We start from the raw sequence: 13,218 nt of genomic DNA, 5'->3' as shown, positions 1-13,218 counted from the left end.
AGACTTAAAGCAAAAGTGGATCCTTTGACTGTAAAGTTGTTTGCTGAAACCCACAGGTCTTTTGTCACTGATTTCAGTGGCATAAAAAGCTGTTATCCCACATCTGGTGCTCTAACCAAGATCTCACCTTCCCTCTGCTAAATTTCAGTCTTTCTGATGCTCATTAGAAACATTTGTTTGTGTTTGTCTTTATGACTTTTCATGTAATGCTAATAATTTTCAAACATGATAGATATAGCTGAAAATTGTGTTCTCTTTACACAGAATGACAAAAGAGAAAAGACGGAAGAGAAAAATTTATTTTTTGCCTTTGGATAGAGAAATACCTACCTCAGTGGTAACAATGAAAGGGAATTTTGCCTCATGCTAGGTGTCAAAAAGATGGGTTGTTGATGGAAACAGCTCCAGCTAGTTGCCTTGAGTAGGAAGAATTATATTTTGAAAGACCATTTTCAGCTAATTTGGCTGTTGTGCAGTTTGAACTTTACGAATTGACTTGTAATTGGACCATGCTGTCAGTGGAAAAACTTACAAGTATTGAACATGACATTTTTAAGAAGGTTACTGTCATCTAGTCCTCTATTAGTGGATTTGCAGAGGGTTATAATTGGCCTAACAAGCCTAGTAACCTGCCCTACTTCCAATTATAATGTACAATCTCATTTATATCTTTTCTTTATTTACTGGTACATGATACATAATAATTCTCTGCCTAGTGCACATGCTTCAAAATAAAGCTGTCTAATCATAGAATGCATGGATTATTTTAGTATACATGTAAATATGCAATCATACATAGATTATATAATTTCCACATGGATATGTGTGTGTATATATGTTTATTCTGAAGTATTTCAAGTATATATGTATTTTAATGTACGTATTTACATATAAACACACATACATGTTTTTTATTGAGATTAAGTATAAAGTCTCTTGCTTTTAAATTTCCTGTGGGGAGGGGGACATAGCATTTTCTCCCGAGCTTTTTAAGTTTATATGATTCATCTGACTAGAAGAGACAATGCATTCATGTGGATGTAATTCTTAGGACTGAAAAAGAAGGGGAAGCATGAGAAAATGAACAGGTTGATGAACTCAGTGCATTCATTATCAGCTTGTATTTGCATGAAGGAGAAACTCTTCTCTTCTTATAAAATTAGAATGGCGCCATTAATTTTGTTTACTGCACAAGCAATTTTTAGCGTATGTAAGATTTACAGGCAGTTTTGCAGGTGAATATGTCTTGTTAAATAGCCTTCTGGAAAGGGCTCTGCAGAAGCATCTGCACTCATTGTACCTCCCCAAAGCAGAGCTGTTTCATGAAGTAATGCTGAGTGTAGACATCATGAGACTGCTTTTTTTTTGGTTTGTTTTCACTACCAGGAGAATTATGCCATTTCAGTATGGTGCACCTGGAAGTAAAGGAGGGATCAATGCAGAAAAATAAATAAATATATGGAAAACTGACTTTTTTTTGTTAGAAATCTCAGTTTGCCAGCAATTTCTTCATATATAACAAATTAGCCTTCACTGCTGTGTCTCCTTTTTTGTCTTAGTAAAGACTGATTTACAAAACACTGCACCAGAAAAGCCCAAACCAAACCAAAATAAACAAAACAAAATAAAAAACCAAACAAAACCATAACCAAAACCGAACCAACCAACCAAACAAACCCCTTTCGGTATGAACTAGAGCATATGGGGGATTGGGTCTTTCTCCTTTTCTTTTGTATCTTTTGGTCACAAGTGTAGCTGCCTTTGAATTGTTAATGTAGTTCTGCCTTACAAGGAGGGCCAGCAGAAGAGGAATTACGTTGGGTTTTTTTTCTGAGGTACCTTTTTTCGTGGAGATGCTCTTGAATGAAAGCCTTTTCAGAGTGCACTGGATAGTTTAGAGAGTTCAGGATAGTATCTTTTTGTGTAATTTAGCTAACAGAATGATTCTATTCTAACTTTGGGTCCTGATTATCAACAGCATTATCTGTGAGCCTCAGAAAACAGCAAATAACGATTGCATTTATTTTGGTGGTACGGCAGAGGTTAGTGGAACATTTTAAGCTGCTACCCTTGTTTTTCTTACCCTGTTGGGCATACACAGTTAATAGCATGAAACTGTGCGATTTCAGGATACTCAAGGAGGGCTTTAGTGTCTCTCCCTTTTTCTCTGAGTTTGAACACTGATCACTGTTCATTAAAATATTGTCTACCCCTTTTGCTTTGCGTGCTCCATCGGTGCAAGAACAATCTGAAGAAATAGGCTTCAGTGAAGAGAAATAATGGTCATACAACATAGATTATAAATCATTGGAGTGTCTGCAGTTTAACCAATGTTTGTTTGCATCAGCTTCACAGAAGAATGATGTTTCAAGAAATAGGAGCAAGGGAATGATGTAAGATTTAGGTACTTCAGAATGCACTTTTGGCCCGGCAAATTGTTCTGTCAAGTTTTAGAATTCACAAATGTGCGTACATATGTTCTCACCTACTTGTGATTAATGGTCCATGATTTTCCTGCTCTCCTTGCCGTGAATTTTGAGTGCGTGTCCTGATGTATTTTCTAAGTCTTCAACACAGGGTTTCTGACAGAATCATAGATCTGAACTATCTCGTAGCACTGCAGTGTCTCTAATAAATAGGTCAAATAATCCTAGAAACTGTGTTTGTTAGCTTTGAATTGATAGTGATAAAGTTTCTCTGTATTCTTACCTGCTCAAACTTCTGTCTAATCTATCTTTGTTCTCTTCTTCTTGTGCAATCTTTTCCTTGCTTCCAGTGGCTGCTACAAAGAACAAAGCTAGAGGTGAGTTTCTGCCTGCACTCCTCAATTTGTATTGCATGGTTCTGCAGCCCACGCGTTTTCCCACAAGGTTGTTTCTGCTTCTCAAAACAAAGAAAAATATCTTTAGGTCCTATTGTATGATGGATTAGTTCTTTACAGTTTGGTAATTGCACCTAAGGGCAGACTATTTTCATTGTTTTTTATCAATCAGCACTGCTCATGATCTATTTTGTTCATTGCTTTAATTTAGGAAGATTTTAGGGAAAAGATAAAACCAAGTGCACTGTAGTTAGGTTTCTGGCTTGCATTGCAGCATTGCAGGGATATTTATGGCATTTTAATCAAAATGAAGATATTGCATAAAAATGCTCATAAATATGTAAATGTAATTTTTATTTTTTATCTCTAATCATAGTCATAAATATCTGAACAGAGAACAATGAACTCCTAAATGTCTCCTAAGCATTTCCCCATCTTTTCACACCAGTATAAATGATCATCACTGTTTCTGATAGCATACCAATGTATAGAAAGGCATGCTATAATACCTACAGGGATTCATGACTTCAGAGCAGCAAGGTGATTGCCACAAATCAGTGTGACAAAGAAATAAACCTTTCAGAACTAATCATGTAAGGTCAGCAGTGCTGTAAACCATTTCCTGAATTTCAAAGAAGCAGTGATGTAGCAAATGTGACCTGAGGGGTGTGTTTTGACTTACATACATATAAATCCATACATGCCTGTGTGTATATATGCATGGAAATGTATTTATATGTATGAACATATATTTTCATAGAAAATCATGAAAATATAATTTTTTCCTGTTGTTTCTGGTAGATAAAACTGAGTGTTCTGATAATTAACCATCGAGTTTTAAGGCAAATGCGTGTTTACGAGTTTTGAAAGTTGAGACCTCATATTCAGGATGTTTGTAAAGTTCAGTTATATACACTGCTTAGCTTAAGATGTACAACAATGATGATAATCAGAAAAAGCAGCCAATTGATGGTGTTTATATATTAGTATAATTAAATCAACACTTAAAATACAGCTCAATTTATTTTTTTTTAAACCCTTGCATGGCTTTTTTTTTTTTTTTCTCAGAAACTTTGCATGCATTGAATGTCATGAGTGAGGGGAATGAACAAAGTTGAGTTCATGTATTTGCCTATGCATGCTTTGAAATTTGCTTTACTCTATTCTGTACTGTTATATATTCGGCTCCGATGCTGTAAAACAGTGGGTCAAGACTTTAAGACTTTTATTAATTTAAAAACAAAAACAAAAAACAACAATAAAAAACCCACACACACACACAAAAACAACACACACACACACACACACAAAAAACACACACACAAAAAAACCCCCATATATTGCCATTCAAACAGAAACTGCCCTGGAGGCACTGGAATTACAGAATGAGTCAGAATTACTCAGGAGCCCCACTCGTCTGTGAACATTAACACACCCTTATTTCAGAAGTGCACATGCATGTTGAATACACAGCTGAAGCTATAGATGGTAAACTAGGCTTGGCACTGTGACATGCATTATCTTTGGAGCTCAATTGCACAATTTGGAGTTCAATTGTTGCTCAATTGCACAGTGACTTCAAGAAGTCTTCAGCTCTTCCTTTGGTGCCAAACAGCCCCGTGATGAAGGTACCCAATACTCACAAGAAATTCAGTCCTGCAATAGTTCTGTGTCTTATCTAAAGCATAGGAACTTATTTCATGACTTTCTGTGGTGGAAGACATAAAGTAAATGATGTGTTACTGCTTTTCCTATTGCTCTGTCTAAGCATTAAAGAAGGTTCTGTTCATCCTTTTAAGGTATCACAGTTAACTGGCAAACAGGTGTCTAATGTGGCATCAGAAACATCAGTTCACAACTGAGAGAATTCCCAGAAGGAGTCCCACTTTTGATATTTATAATATGAAATCCAGCACTCTTTTATGTCTATGATCTTATTTGTGGATCTTCATCTTTCCCTTGTGAACGTGTGGAATTTGTGCTGCCATTTTCAGCAAGGTGCAGCTGGGGCTCATGCCTGCCCTGAGGTCTGAGGTTTTCCTGAGCTCATTAGAAGGTGATATTCTGTGGGAGCACCTGTCTTTTGTTTGTGCATTGTTAGCATGGGTTGTTGGTCTCTATCTTCCCTCCCCCTCCTCGTGGGATTGCCTGTAAGGAGAACACTAGAGCCCTTGCTCTCAAACATTGCATTCAGTGCTGTTTCCTTTCAAGTATTTCCTCAGACTTTATTGAACACTGCTTGTATTAAGTGCTGTAAAGCAGCTGTTGAACTCTCTGCTTTACCCTTGCTTTGTGGCACTTAGAATCAATTTAGGTTGGAAGGTCATTTGGTCTGCAGGTCATCAAGACCTAACTACTGAATAAGTAAAACCCACTTAAATCTGGTTGCTCAGAGCCTTCCAATCAAGTTGAAGTATCTCAAGGATTTTTGCAGCTCCGGGATAGATTCACACTATGATTGCTTTGTTTTACCGTGGTTTTCTTTCATAGACTTTCTGTTACCTAGAGGAAACTGTATGAGATTTTTTGTGGTCTCCAGAAAGGGTAAATATTTGGAGTTTGCACAAAAGGATGGATCTTGCTTTGGACTACTTTGGGCAGACGCTGGCACAGCACAGTCAAGTTTTGGACAGAATACTTGTGACACTTCCAAGAAGTCTAGTTCAGAAGGATTTTAAAGGATAGGGGCTGCAATGAAACATGAATATGCTCATTTATGGCACTTAATTTGATGAAGCAGAAACTGAAGATTCCACCTGAAATTCTCAGAATATCAGAATTGTTTCAGTGTGTAAATATTTTGAGGACTGTTTCTTTATGCACCAGATGAGGTTTGTTTAACTTGATCTCTATAAATGAGCATTTCCTCCAACAAAGCACCAGCCTGAAGACTGCTTGACTATTTAAGAAGGGACTTTGTGACATTTTGGGGGCAACATTTTTGCAAATATCTTATGGCAGCAGTGAACAATGGTTTCCAGTCTCTGTGGTCTTACGAGATCTGCTAATGATGTGTCAATTTTCAGTCAGCAAGTGAAAGAGAGGGTCCAAGTGTCTTCATTTCAATGTAATTATTTGAGGAATGGAGGTCTGTACTCCCCATTTTCATTTCTTTGATACATTCTGTGTCATCTGCTGTTAAAAAGTTATTTCCAGAGCTGCCCTAAACCTCATGTAGTTAGGCACTTGGCTTTATAACCCTTCCACTTGCAAATTGGAATTTCTGTTAATGTTGGTTGTGGGGTTTGTTTGTTGGGTTTTGTGTTTATTTCATGGTAAGGTTTGGGATTTTGTTGTTGTTGTCCTTGCATTGTTTTTTTAGTTTCATTTGGTTTTCTTGGTTGGGAATAGTGAGGATGAATATGGCAACCTCCTACTAAAAAAGAAAAAAAAATAATGTAAAGGCCAATTGCTGTTGTAGAAGAGGAAAACAAGCCCTCCAGAAAGATCACTTATCATGTGCATATTGAAAAGTAGAACATTCCTTCCTCTTCCTAAGACTCCTGAGGCCAACAGATCATAAATGGTAACATTTGCAAGAAGATTCCGAAGTCCCAAGAGGAGACTGTTTGCAGAGGGAAAGATGTAACTGGTTTCACTTTGTGGAATTCACACTGTTCAATCTATATAAAAACGTGTTGGATTGGTAGCTATCTCTGCCATGCTCCTTTCCCCCATTTTAGCTATGTAGCTCTATTTTTAATTTTTCTCAGTGGGAAATAACCTTCCTAGCATAGTCCCACTGCTTCTCCTAACGAAGTACTGCTTTTGTAGCCATTCAGTCTGTGTATACACAACACTATATTCTATTTCTAGAGGAAGTCCCATTGACGGGAGATAGCTTCAAAGTTTTTTCTATTTTAATATTACACTTGTAAATGCCTTTACCTCTATTTCACTTGCGTCACAAGCTTGATATTAAGAGGACTATTTTTTTAGCCCATTGAATATCCAGGACATTTTTGAGATGCCTCTTTTTCTTGACTTGTATTACACCCATATCCCAAAGAAATTGTCTTTGTCTTTGAGTTCCAGGGTTAAACATTTTCTTTCAGTCAGTTCCTCTACAAATGCAGAAGTATGTTGTTTCTGCCTTACTTTTAAAAGAGGAGACTGGTTTAAACTCCTCCTGTAAACATAAGATTAAATTTAGCTTTAACAGCGCTGCTTAAAACATACATCTCAGTCTCTAATATAAATCACTGTAGCAGTTGATACACTGTCTAAATGCATCTTATCCAGGAGGCAAAGATCACTCTGGACTTTATTCACTTGATTTATTTTGTTTGTTCTCATTATGTCAATGAAATTGGTATCAGCTTATTTGAAGTTTAAATCAGGAGGGATCATGTGAACGGTGTTGTGCAAATATACTCTGTTATTGCCTGGGTAGTTGTGCAATGACTCATGTTATCTTTTAGCTGGGAATCAACTTATTTCTCTGGACTTCACCAGATTTCTGTCAATGGTCGTGTCCTTCCCAACCATCTCTTAGATTTTCTTACAGCATATGATAAAATTTATTGTGTTGCTTTACATAAGTATTTGTAAATAATATTGGTAAATAATAGGTTTTGTTAATTCAATTGTTTGGACTGAAAACCATATAAACCAGGATGAATTGTGTTGACCAGAACTGATTAACACAATTTGAAGGCCTATAGGGTCTAAACCCACCACTTTAGGTCCTTTCTTCAGTACATTTAATTAGACAAGCAGATGTCTCATTCAAGGTAAAATTACCATAGAGCCAAGCAAGTAACATGGAGCAGCAGCATCTGTCCATGTTAGGAACAGGATGAAATAAATGTACATAGAGGAGACCCAAACACTGCTATTTTTCTTATTTGCATTATCTTCACCAAGTTCTGAGCTATTCAGTTATTGACATCAGTCAGGTATTAGCTCTGCTTTTGCAGACTTTTCTTTACAGAGGGATGGATAATTCAGGGTATCATCTGCAAAAACGACACACTGCGACATTATGGCAAAAATTGAAAACTAGTGGAAGTGTATAGATTTTGAAAGTGTGAATCCAGGGTAGAGCCTGGGGAAACTCCATAACTCACAGTAGTTTGGAGGAGCATTTATTTATGGTTATAAGCTTTCACCCCTGAGACATGTAAAAATAAAAGCTTGTCATATTCCACCTTCTTTTACTACAAGGTCATTACAAAAAACTTACCAAGACTGTTGTAGTAGCACAGTGTGATCTGAAGCCTGATTGAAATTTTTCAGATAAGCTAGTGCTGTTGAAATAGAGGAACTCTTCTTTGTAAAATCTTAGGATGTTTTTATTCAAAATACAGTTTCAACTTCTAAGGGCAGAACGTTTATAAGTCACTTTAAGGTATTAAAAGCACCTTTAATATTTATAAGGGGTTGTACTTTTGGAGAGAACAACAAAGCTAATGAAGCCTTAATAACCATTCCTTTACTGTCTCTTTGGTACTCCCTCCCCTGTAGTTTAGTCACTGCTAGCAGTGTATAACATAGGACCAGTGCTTTGTTCCACTGATTTAATCCTATCCATTGATTAGACCTGTGAGATTGAAATGTGAGGATTTCATTCCTATGAAATCCACATGTTTGCCACAGTTTTCCTTCAGGATTTCTCATGGAATTTAAGTCTCAGAGTTTTCGCATATTCAGCATTTCTGAGGGGGAGGAAAGTGGTGATGAAGAACAAAATTTAATGTCACTTGTCTGTGAAGACAGTGGACAGAAAAATAAAAAATATTTTGAAAATTAACATGTTAAAAGTACAGAAGGACTGTGAAGGCATATATGAAACATTACTCTTCCTTGCACGCTTTTGCTGTCAACACTTATACAGGAGCAGGTATGTGAGGAATTAATTTAGGTAGGAAATTGTTATTGTTTCTTCAGTTCTCATTCTATTTTGGTGAAAAGAATATGGTATTTTCAATTTAATGCTCAGTCTCTAAATATAACAATGTGTTGGGTTTTGTTGATTTTTTTTTTAATCTTCTTAAATGCAAAAGCTCACATTAGATCAGGATAGTAGGTTATTTCATAGATATTTCCACCTGATAAAATAAAGCAGTATAATTACATTAGACTCTCAAAAACCCCATACATATCTAATTAGGTATATTTTATATATGTCATTTCTCAGTTTGGGAGAGAAAGTAACTTTGTCTTAGTTGTAGAGGGTTTTTTTAGAAGATTTGCAAAATATGTTCCTATTTTTTTTTTTTTTAAATAAAAACTCCAGCTGATCCTCAGAGGGAAAAACCTGGAATCATAATGATGGTGATAGTTCTTAACAAAGTTGCTCACTGCTCTGCACCCTTTGCTATTATATTTGGGAAGTACTTGGTCCTAGCATCTGTGAGACCTTTCCAATACTGAGACAGATGAGATTTCCACGTGATGTTGTGTGCACACAGTCCAAATGGTCACCACTGTAGTTCCAGCCAGAATCCTTCTGCCATTCAGGGTCCCAAGTTCTGCTGTGTGCCAAGGAGACTGTGAAAATATGAATCAGCTTTTCCTTTCTGAGGTGGAGCAGCACTGGAAGCAGCAGTTTGACAAGCCTATATGTCCTCTTTACTGCTTTTAATGCATTTTATTTTGGTACTTTTTTTCAGAACAGATGTAAAAAAGCACTATTAACAGTTGTGGTAAAGTAACACGCTCATTAAAGTTGCAGGTCGTCATGGAATAAAGCCACTTGAACAGCACAGAAATAGCAAAGGAAAGTACAAAACCTCCCTGCAACAATATGTGTAGGGGCAGGCTATTGCTGTTGACGTGTCCTTTTCATTTGAGAGACATCTACACTGAGCCAATATGTCAGTCACTTATTGACTAAATAGTTATTTACCCAGCATAGAAGGATTTGGGATGGAGCAAGATAATGTTTGTTTTCACGCTTGTGAAGTGCAGCACAGTTATGGGAGAGGGACTCCAGGGAGGATGTTCCATTTTGAGGTGGACCTGGTTATCATCACTAAAGCATTTTGTCACTTCTTATTCCTCAGCTTTCTGATAGGCCACTCTTTGCTCCACAATGGCTAAAATGAATTCTGATTGCTTTTTTTTTTTTTTTTCAATTTGTCTGCCCTCATTTGGTTGTTAAGTATTTGAGACCAGACTGTCAAAAGCAGTGTATTAGGAGAGCTTGCCATACTTGAATAGAACTCTGCTGGAAATGTGGTTCCTTTATTTGCTATTTGAATGGATGTACTGTTGTAAATCTGGTCATGGTATTAAGCACTGAGCCCTTCTGGTTATCTGCAGTGAATTTCTGTAGGCAGTGTATTGCATTTCCCATATGAAAGTATCATGAACACGTAGGACACAGACACATATTGCTGTGTACTGGCTCAGTTAAGTAATTTTTCAGATTCCAGACAGACAAAACACTGCCTCAGAGTCCAGACTGTTAATTTAGGTACAATCAAAAGGATATAGTGAGTTCACAAGATGTGTTTGTCATACTTTAAATGTGCTGTGGAATTGCTGGGCATGACTGCCTAAAATCTGGCAGCTGGATGGAGCTGCTACTCTGAGGCAGGTTGTCAACTTCTCTTTGTCCCAAATATCTGAATTCCTCAACTTCTGTTGAGACAAAATTTCTCAGAGAGAAAAGGAATTTGAGAATTATACTTAAATACTGGAGAAAAAAGGTAACGGTTACAGTAAATCCACGGTCACTGATTTTTACTTCTCTGTTGATAAACACTTTTGAAAGCACAAGCTTTTCTTCTGGGCTTGTCTTTGTCCCAGAGTGCTTTTTTAACCAAAGGAAGTGAAGAAAGTGCCTTAAATAGAAGGATTTTTTTTTTCCCCCTCAAATGCTTTATTGAACACCATAGGACTTACTCTGATTCTCCACATTAGCTCAACTCTCAAGATTTGCTTCTTAAATCTCTCCATGACATCAGATCTTCAAAGAATCTATTTGACTTCAGTGGACAGTGGTCGGTGAAACACATGGTGTTTAAATGGCTGAGGATTTACTATCACTGCTGACATTTGTAGCTTTATATTAATATCAGCTCACTTTCTTGGTTGAGGCACAAAGACCTCAATCAGCTAAGACTTTTTCATGTGTGTTACCATAGCTCCAAAGGGTCTCTAGATTCTTTGTAAGTAGGCATTATGTTCAGCATTGCTCTGGGATTCTTTCAAGGGCTAACAACTTCAAGGACTTCCTCCCATTTTAAAGATGTTCTGCATGTAAAGGAAAGGTAGTGGAAAACACTTGAGCAGAGTACTTTGCAGGGAGGTTTTTTTCCTGTGTTGTTCATACAGTACTATTTAAAAATATCTGGTGTGATTATAAATAGTCTTGGGATGATTCGTGTTGATCTATTGATGGATCTGATGGATCTGGTGGATCACTAGAGATGGAGACAAATATGCAGTGTTTGCCTTAAGTTGTGGATTCAGAATTCACATCCTTTGCAGCAGCCAACAGTAGGTCCTACCTAGGCTTTGCAGGTCTCCATGTGCCTTAGAGCTGCTATTAGAAGTCACTGTCACTTTACTAAATCCTGACTTTCCTCCTTGTGCTGGTTTAGATGGAGTAAGCAAAGATTAGATTCCTGATTTATATCAGTATCTGTGCGTGATGGAATACATCCAACTGGTTTCCCACAGCCTCGCTTTTCTTAACTCTTACTGAGAGTACTGCAACCCTTCTTCTTTTGTGAGGTGTAGCTTTTCTATTTGTGTGGTTTTTTCTAATAATTATTCTTATTTCTCTGTGTGCATGTTCCACGTGCTGTGTGTGAGAAAAAGGATTTATTTTAGTTGGGTGTAGCAACAGCTTTACGTAAACCATACGTTTCTCAAGGTAGACATTTTTGCTTTTCATGTAGTTTGCTTTTTTGTTCAAGATGTCTGCCGTTGGAAATCCCTTTGTTTCATGACATAGGTGTTTTTTTTCAGAAGTAACAGTTTTCATTTGTTTTGGGGAATAGTACTTGTTGTGTTTATCTGTCACTGACTTCTGGAAATGTAAAGCGTGTCAGTTAATGCTTCCCAAGTAGCAACTCAGAAATTAAGGAAGAATATCAATCCCTGCATTGATGTCCATTGGCATTTTAGGAATTTACATGTTTTAAAACTAATGAGCTAGTAATTCAACATTTTTTTCAGATAAAGTTATGTACAGAAATGAAAAGGATGAAAAGGCTTTCCTCCCATGGTTGGGCTTCTCTTAGAGAATTTAATTTTTGTAATGATTATCATAATGGAATACCCATCCCACTCAAACAATAAATATTCCCCAGAAAGCAGACTAGTAAAAACACTTTTCCAGAGCAGACATTATATAATCCCTCTGATCTTTGGCTCTTCAAAAGCTCAGGAGAAAAAGTGGGCCTTGTAGCTCCATGGAGAAGTTACAAGTTTCTGGGGTTTGGGAAACCATTTAGTTAGCAAGGTCCAATGTCATGGAAGGACACTTAAAATGAGGGGAAACCATATGAGGAGAGGCTGAAGGCACTTGGTATGTTCAGCTGGAGAAGAGGAGATTGTGGGAGAGCTCTTTGCAGTTACAGCTTCCTCGTGAGGAGAAGAGGAGGGGCAGGAACTGATCTCTTCTCTCTGGTGACCAGTGACAGGACCTGAGGGAATGGCAGGAAGCTGGGTCTGGGGAGGTTTAGGTTGGATATTAAGGAAAGGTTCTTTACCCAAGAAGAATGGTTGGGCACTGGAATAGGAAAGTGGTCACAGCATCGAGCCTGTCTGAGTTCAGGAAGTGTTTGGACAATGCTCTCAGGGACATGGTGGGATTCTTGGGGTGATCATGTGCAGGGCCTGGAGCTGGATTCAATACTGTCAGTCAGAGCTGGGAAGAGATTTTGTCATTAGCAAACCAAGGCACTTGAGCACGTCCAGATTAGCACACCTGATGTGGGTAATGGAAATTCCAGCATGATCTTTGGATCTGCTGTGCTAATGTCAGACCACATTTCTTTGCAGGGCTACTGACTTCATTTCTTTAGCTTCTTGTTTGAGGTGAGGGCATTAGTTTCTAGAAGGTCTGTAGCTCAGCACTGGAATGTGCAAAGAGAACAAAAGGAGGTTTTTAGGGACATCCCTGTGTTTTCATTAGCAGGATCCTAGTTATAGAGAAGACAAGTGCATGTGACTGTGTGGATCTTGTTCAGTTGTTTGTAAGTACTCTGTTCTGTGCTGCTGGAATTACAGAGGAAGTTGTCTGAATCTTTTCCCTGGATTCTGGTCAAAGCCTGTATGCCAGTGTTTCACTTCTGGGGTCAGAGGTTGAAGCCTCCAAACTTGTTACAGAAAAGAAGGCAAAACAGGAGTTTGATATACTTGGGACCTTGTGTGAAGGGTGACAGGAGGTGTGAAGGGTGACAGGAGGAAGAAACTCCTGAAAAGAGGAAGAAAGCACT

At 37.7% G+C, this 13,218-nt stretch overlaps 1 protein-coding gene across 3 annotated transcripts in view; it reads left to right on the top strand.

Moving 5' to 3' along the window:
* The window catches only part of CADM2 (cell adhesion molecule 2), a 607,631-nt gene that overhangs the window by 392,581 nt on the left and 201,832 nt on the right, over positions 1–13,218 (top strand). For 2 of the 3 annotated variants that reach the window (XM_050331258.1, XM_050331256.1), the window contains exon 2: positions 2,777–2,803. The exons of the other annotated variant lie outside the window; for it this stretch is intronic. In XM_050331258.1, the coding sequence (XP_050187215.1) occupies positions 2,777–2,803 (27 nt within the window). The remainder of the gene's footprint in view (positions 1–2,776; positions 2,804–13,218) is intronic. 3 annotated transcript variants of the gene reach the window in all.

The sequence above is a fragment of the Myiozetetes cayanensis genome, unplaced genomic scaffold (assembly GCF_022539395.1).
Source record: "Myiozetetes cayanensis isolate MyiCay16 unplaced genomic scaffold, myiCay2020 scf5-8, whole genome shotgun sequence".
NCBI lineage: Eukaryota > Metazoa > Chordata > Aves > Passeriformes > Tyrannidae > Myiozetetes > Myiozetetes cayanensis.
Note: the sequence above shows the minus strand (reverse complement) of the source record. Positions and strands in the feature narration are given on the sequence as shown.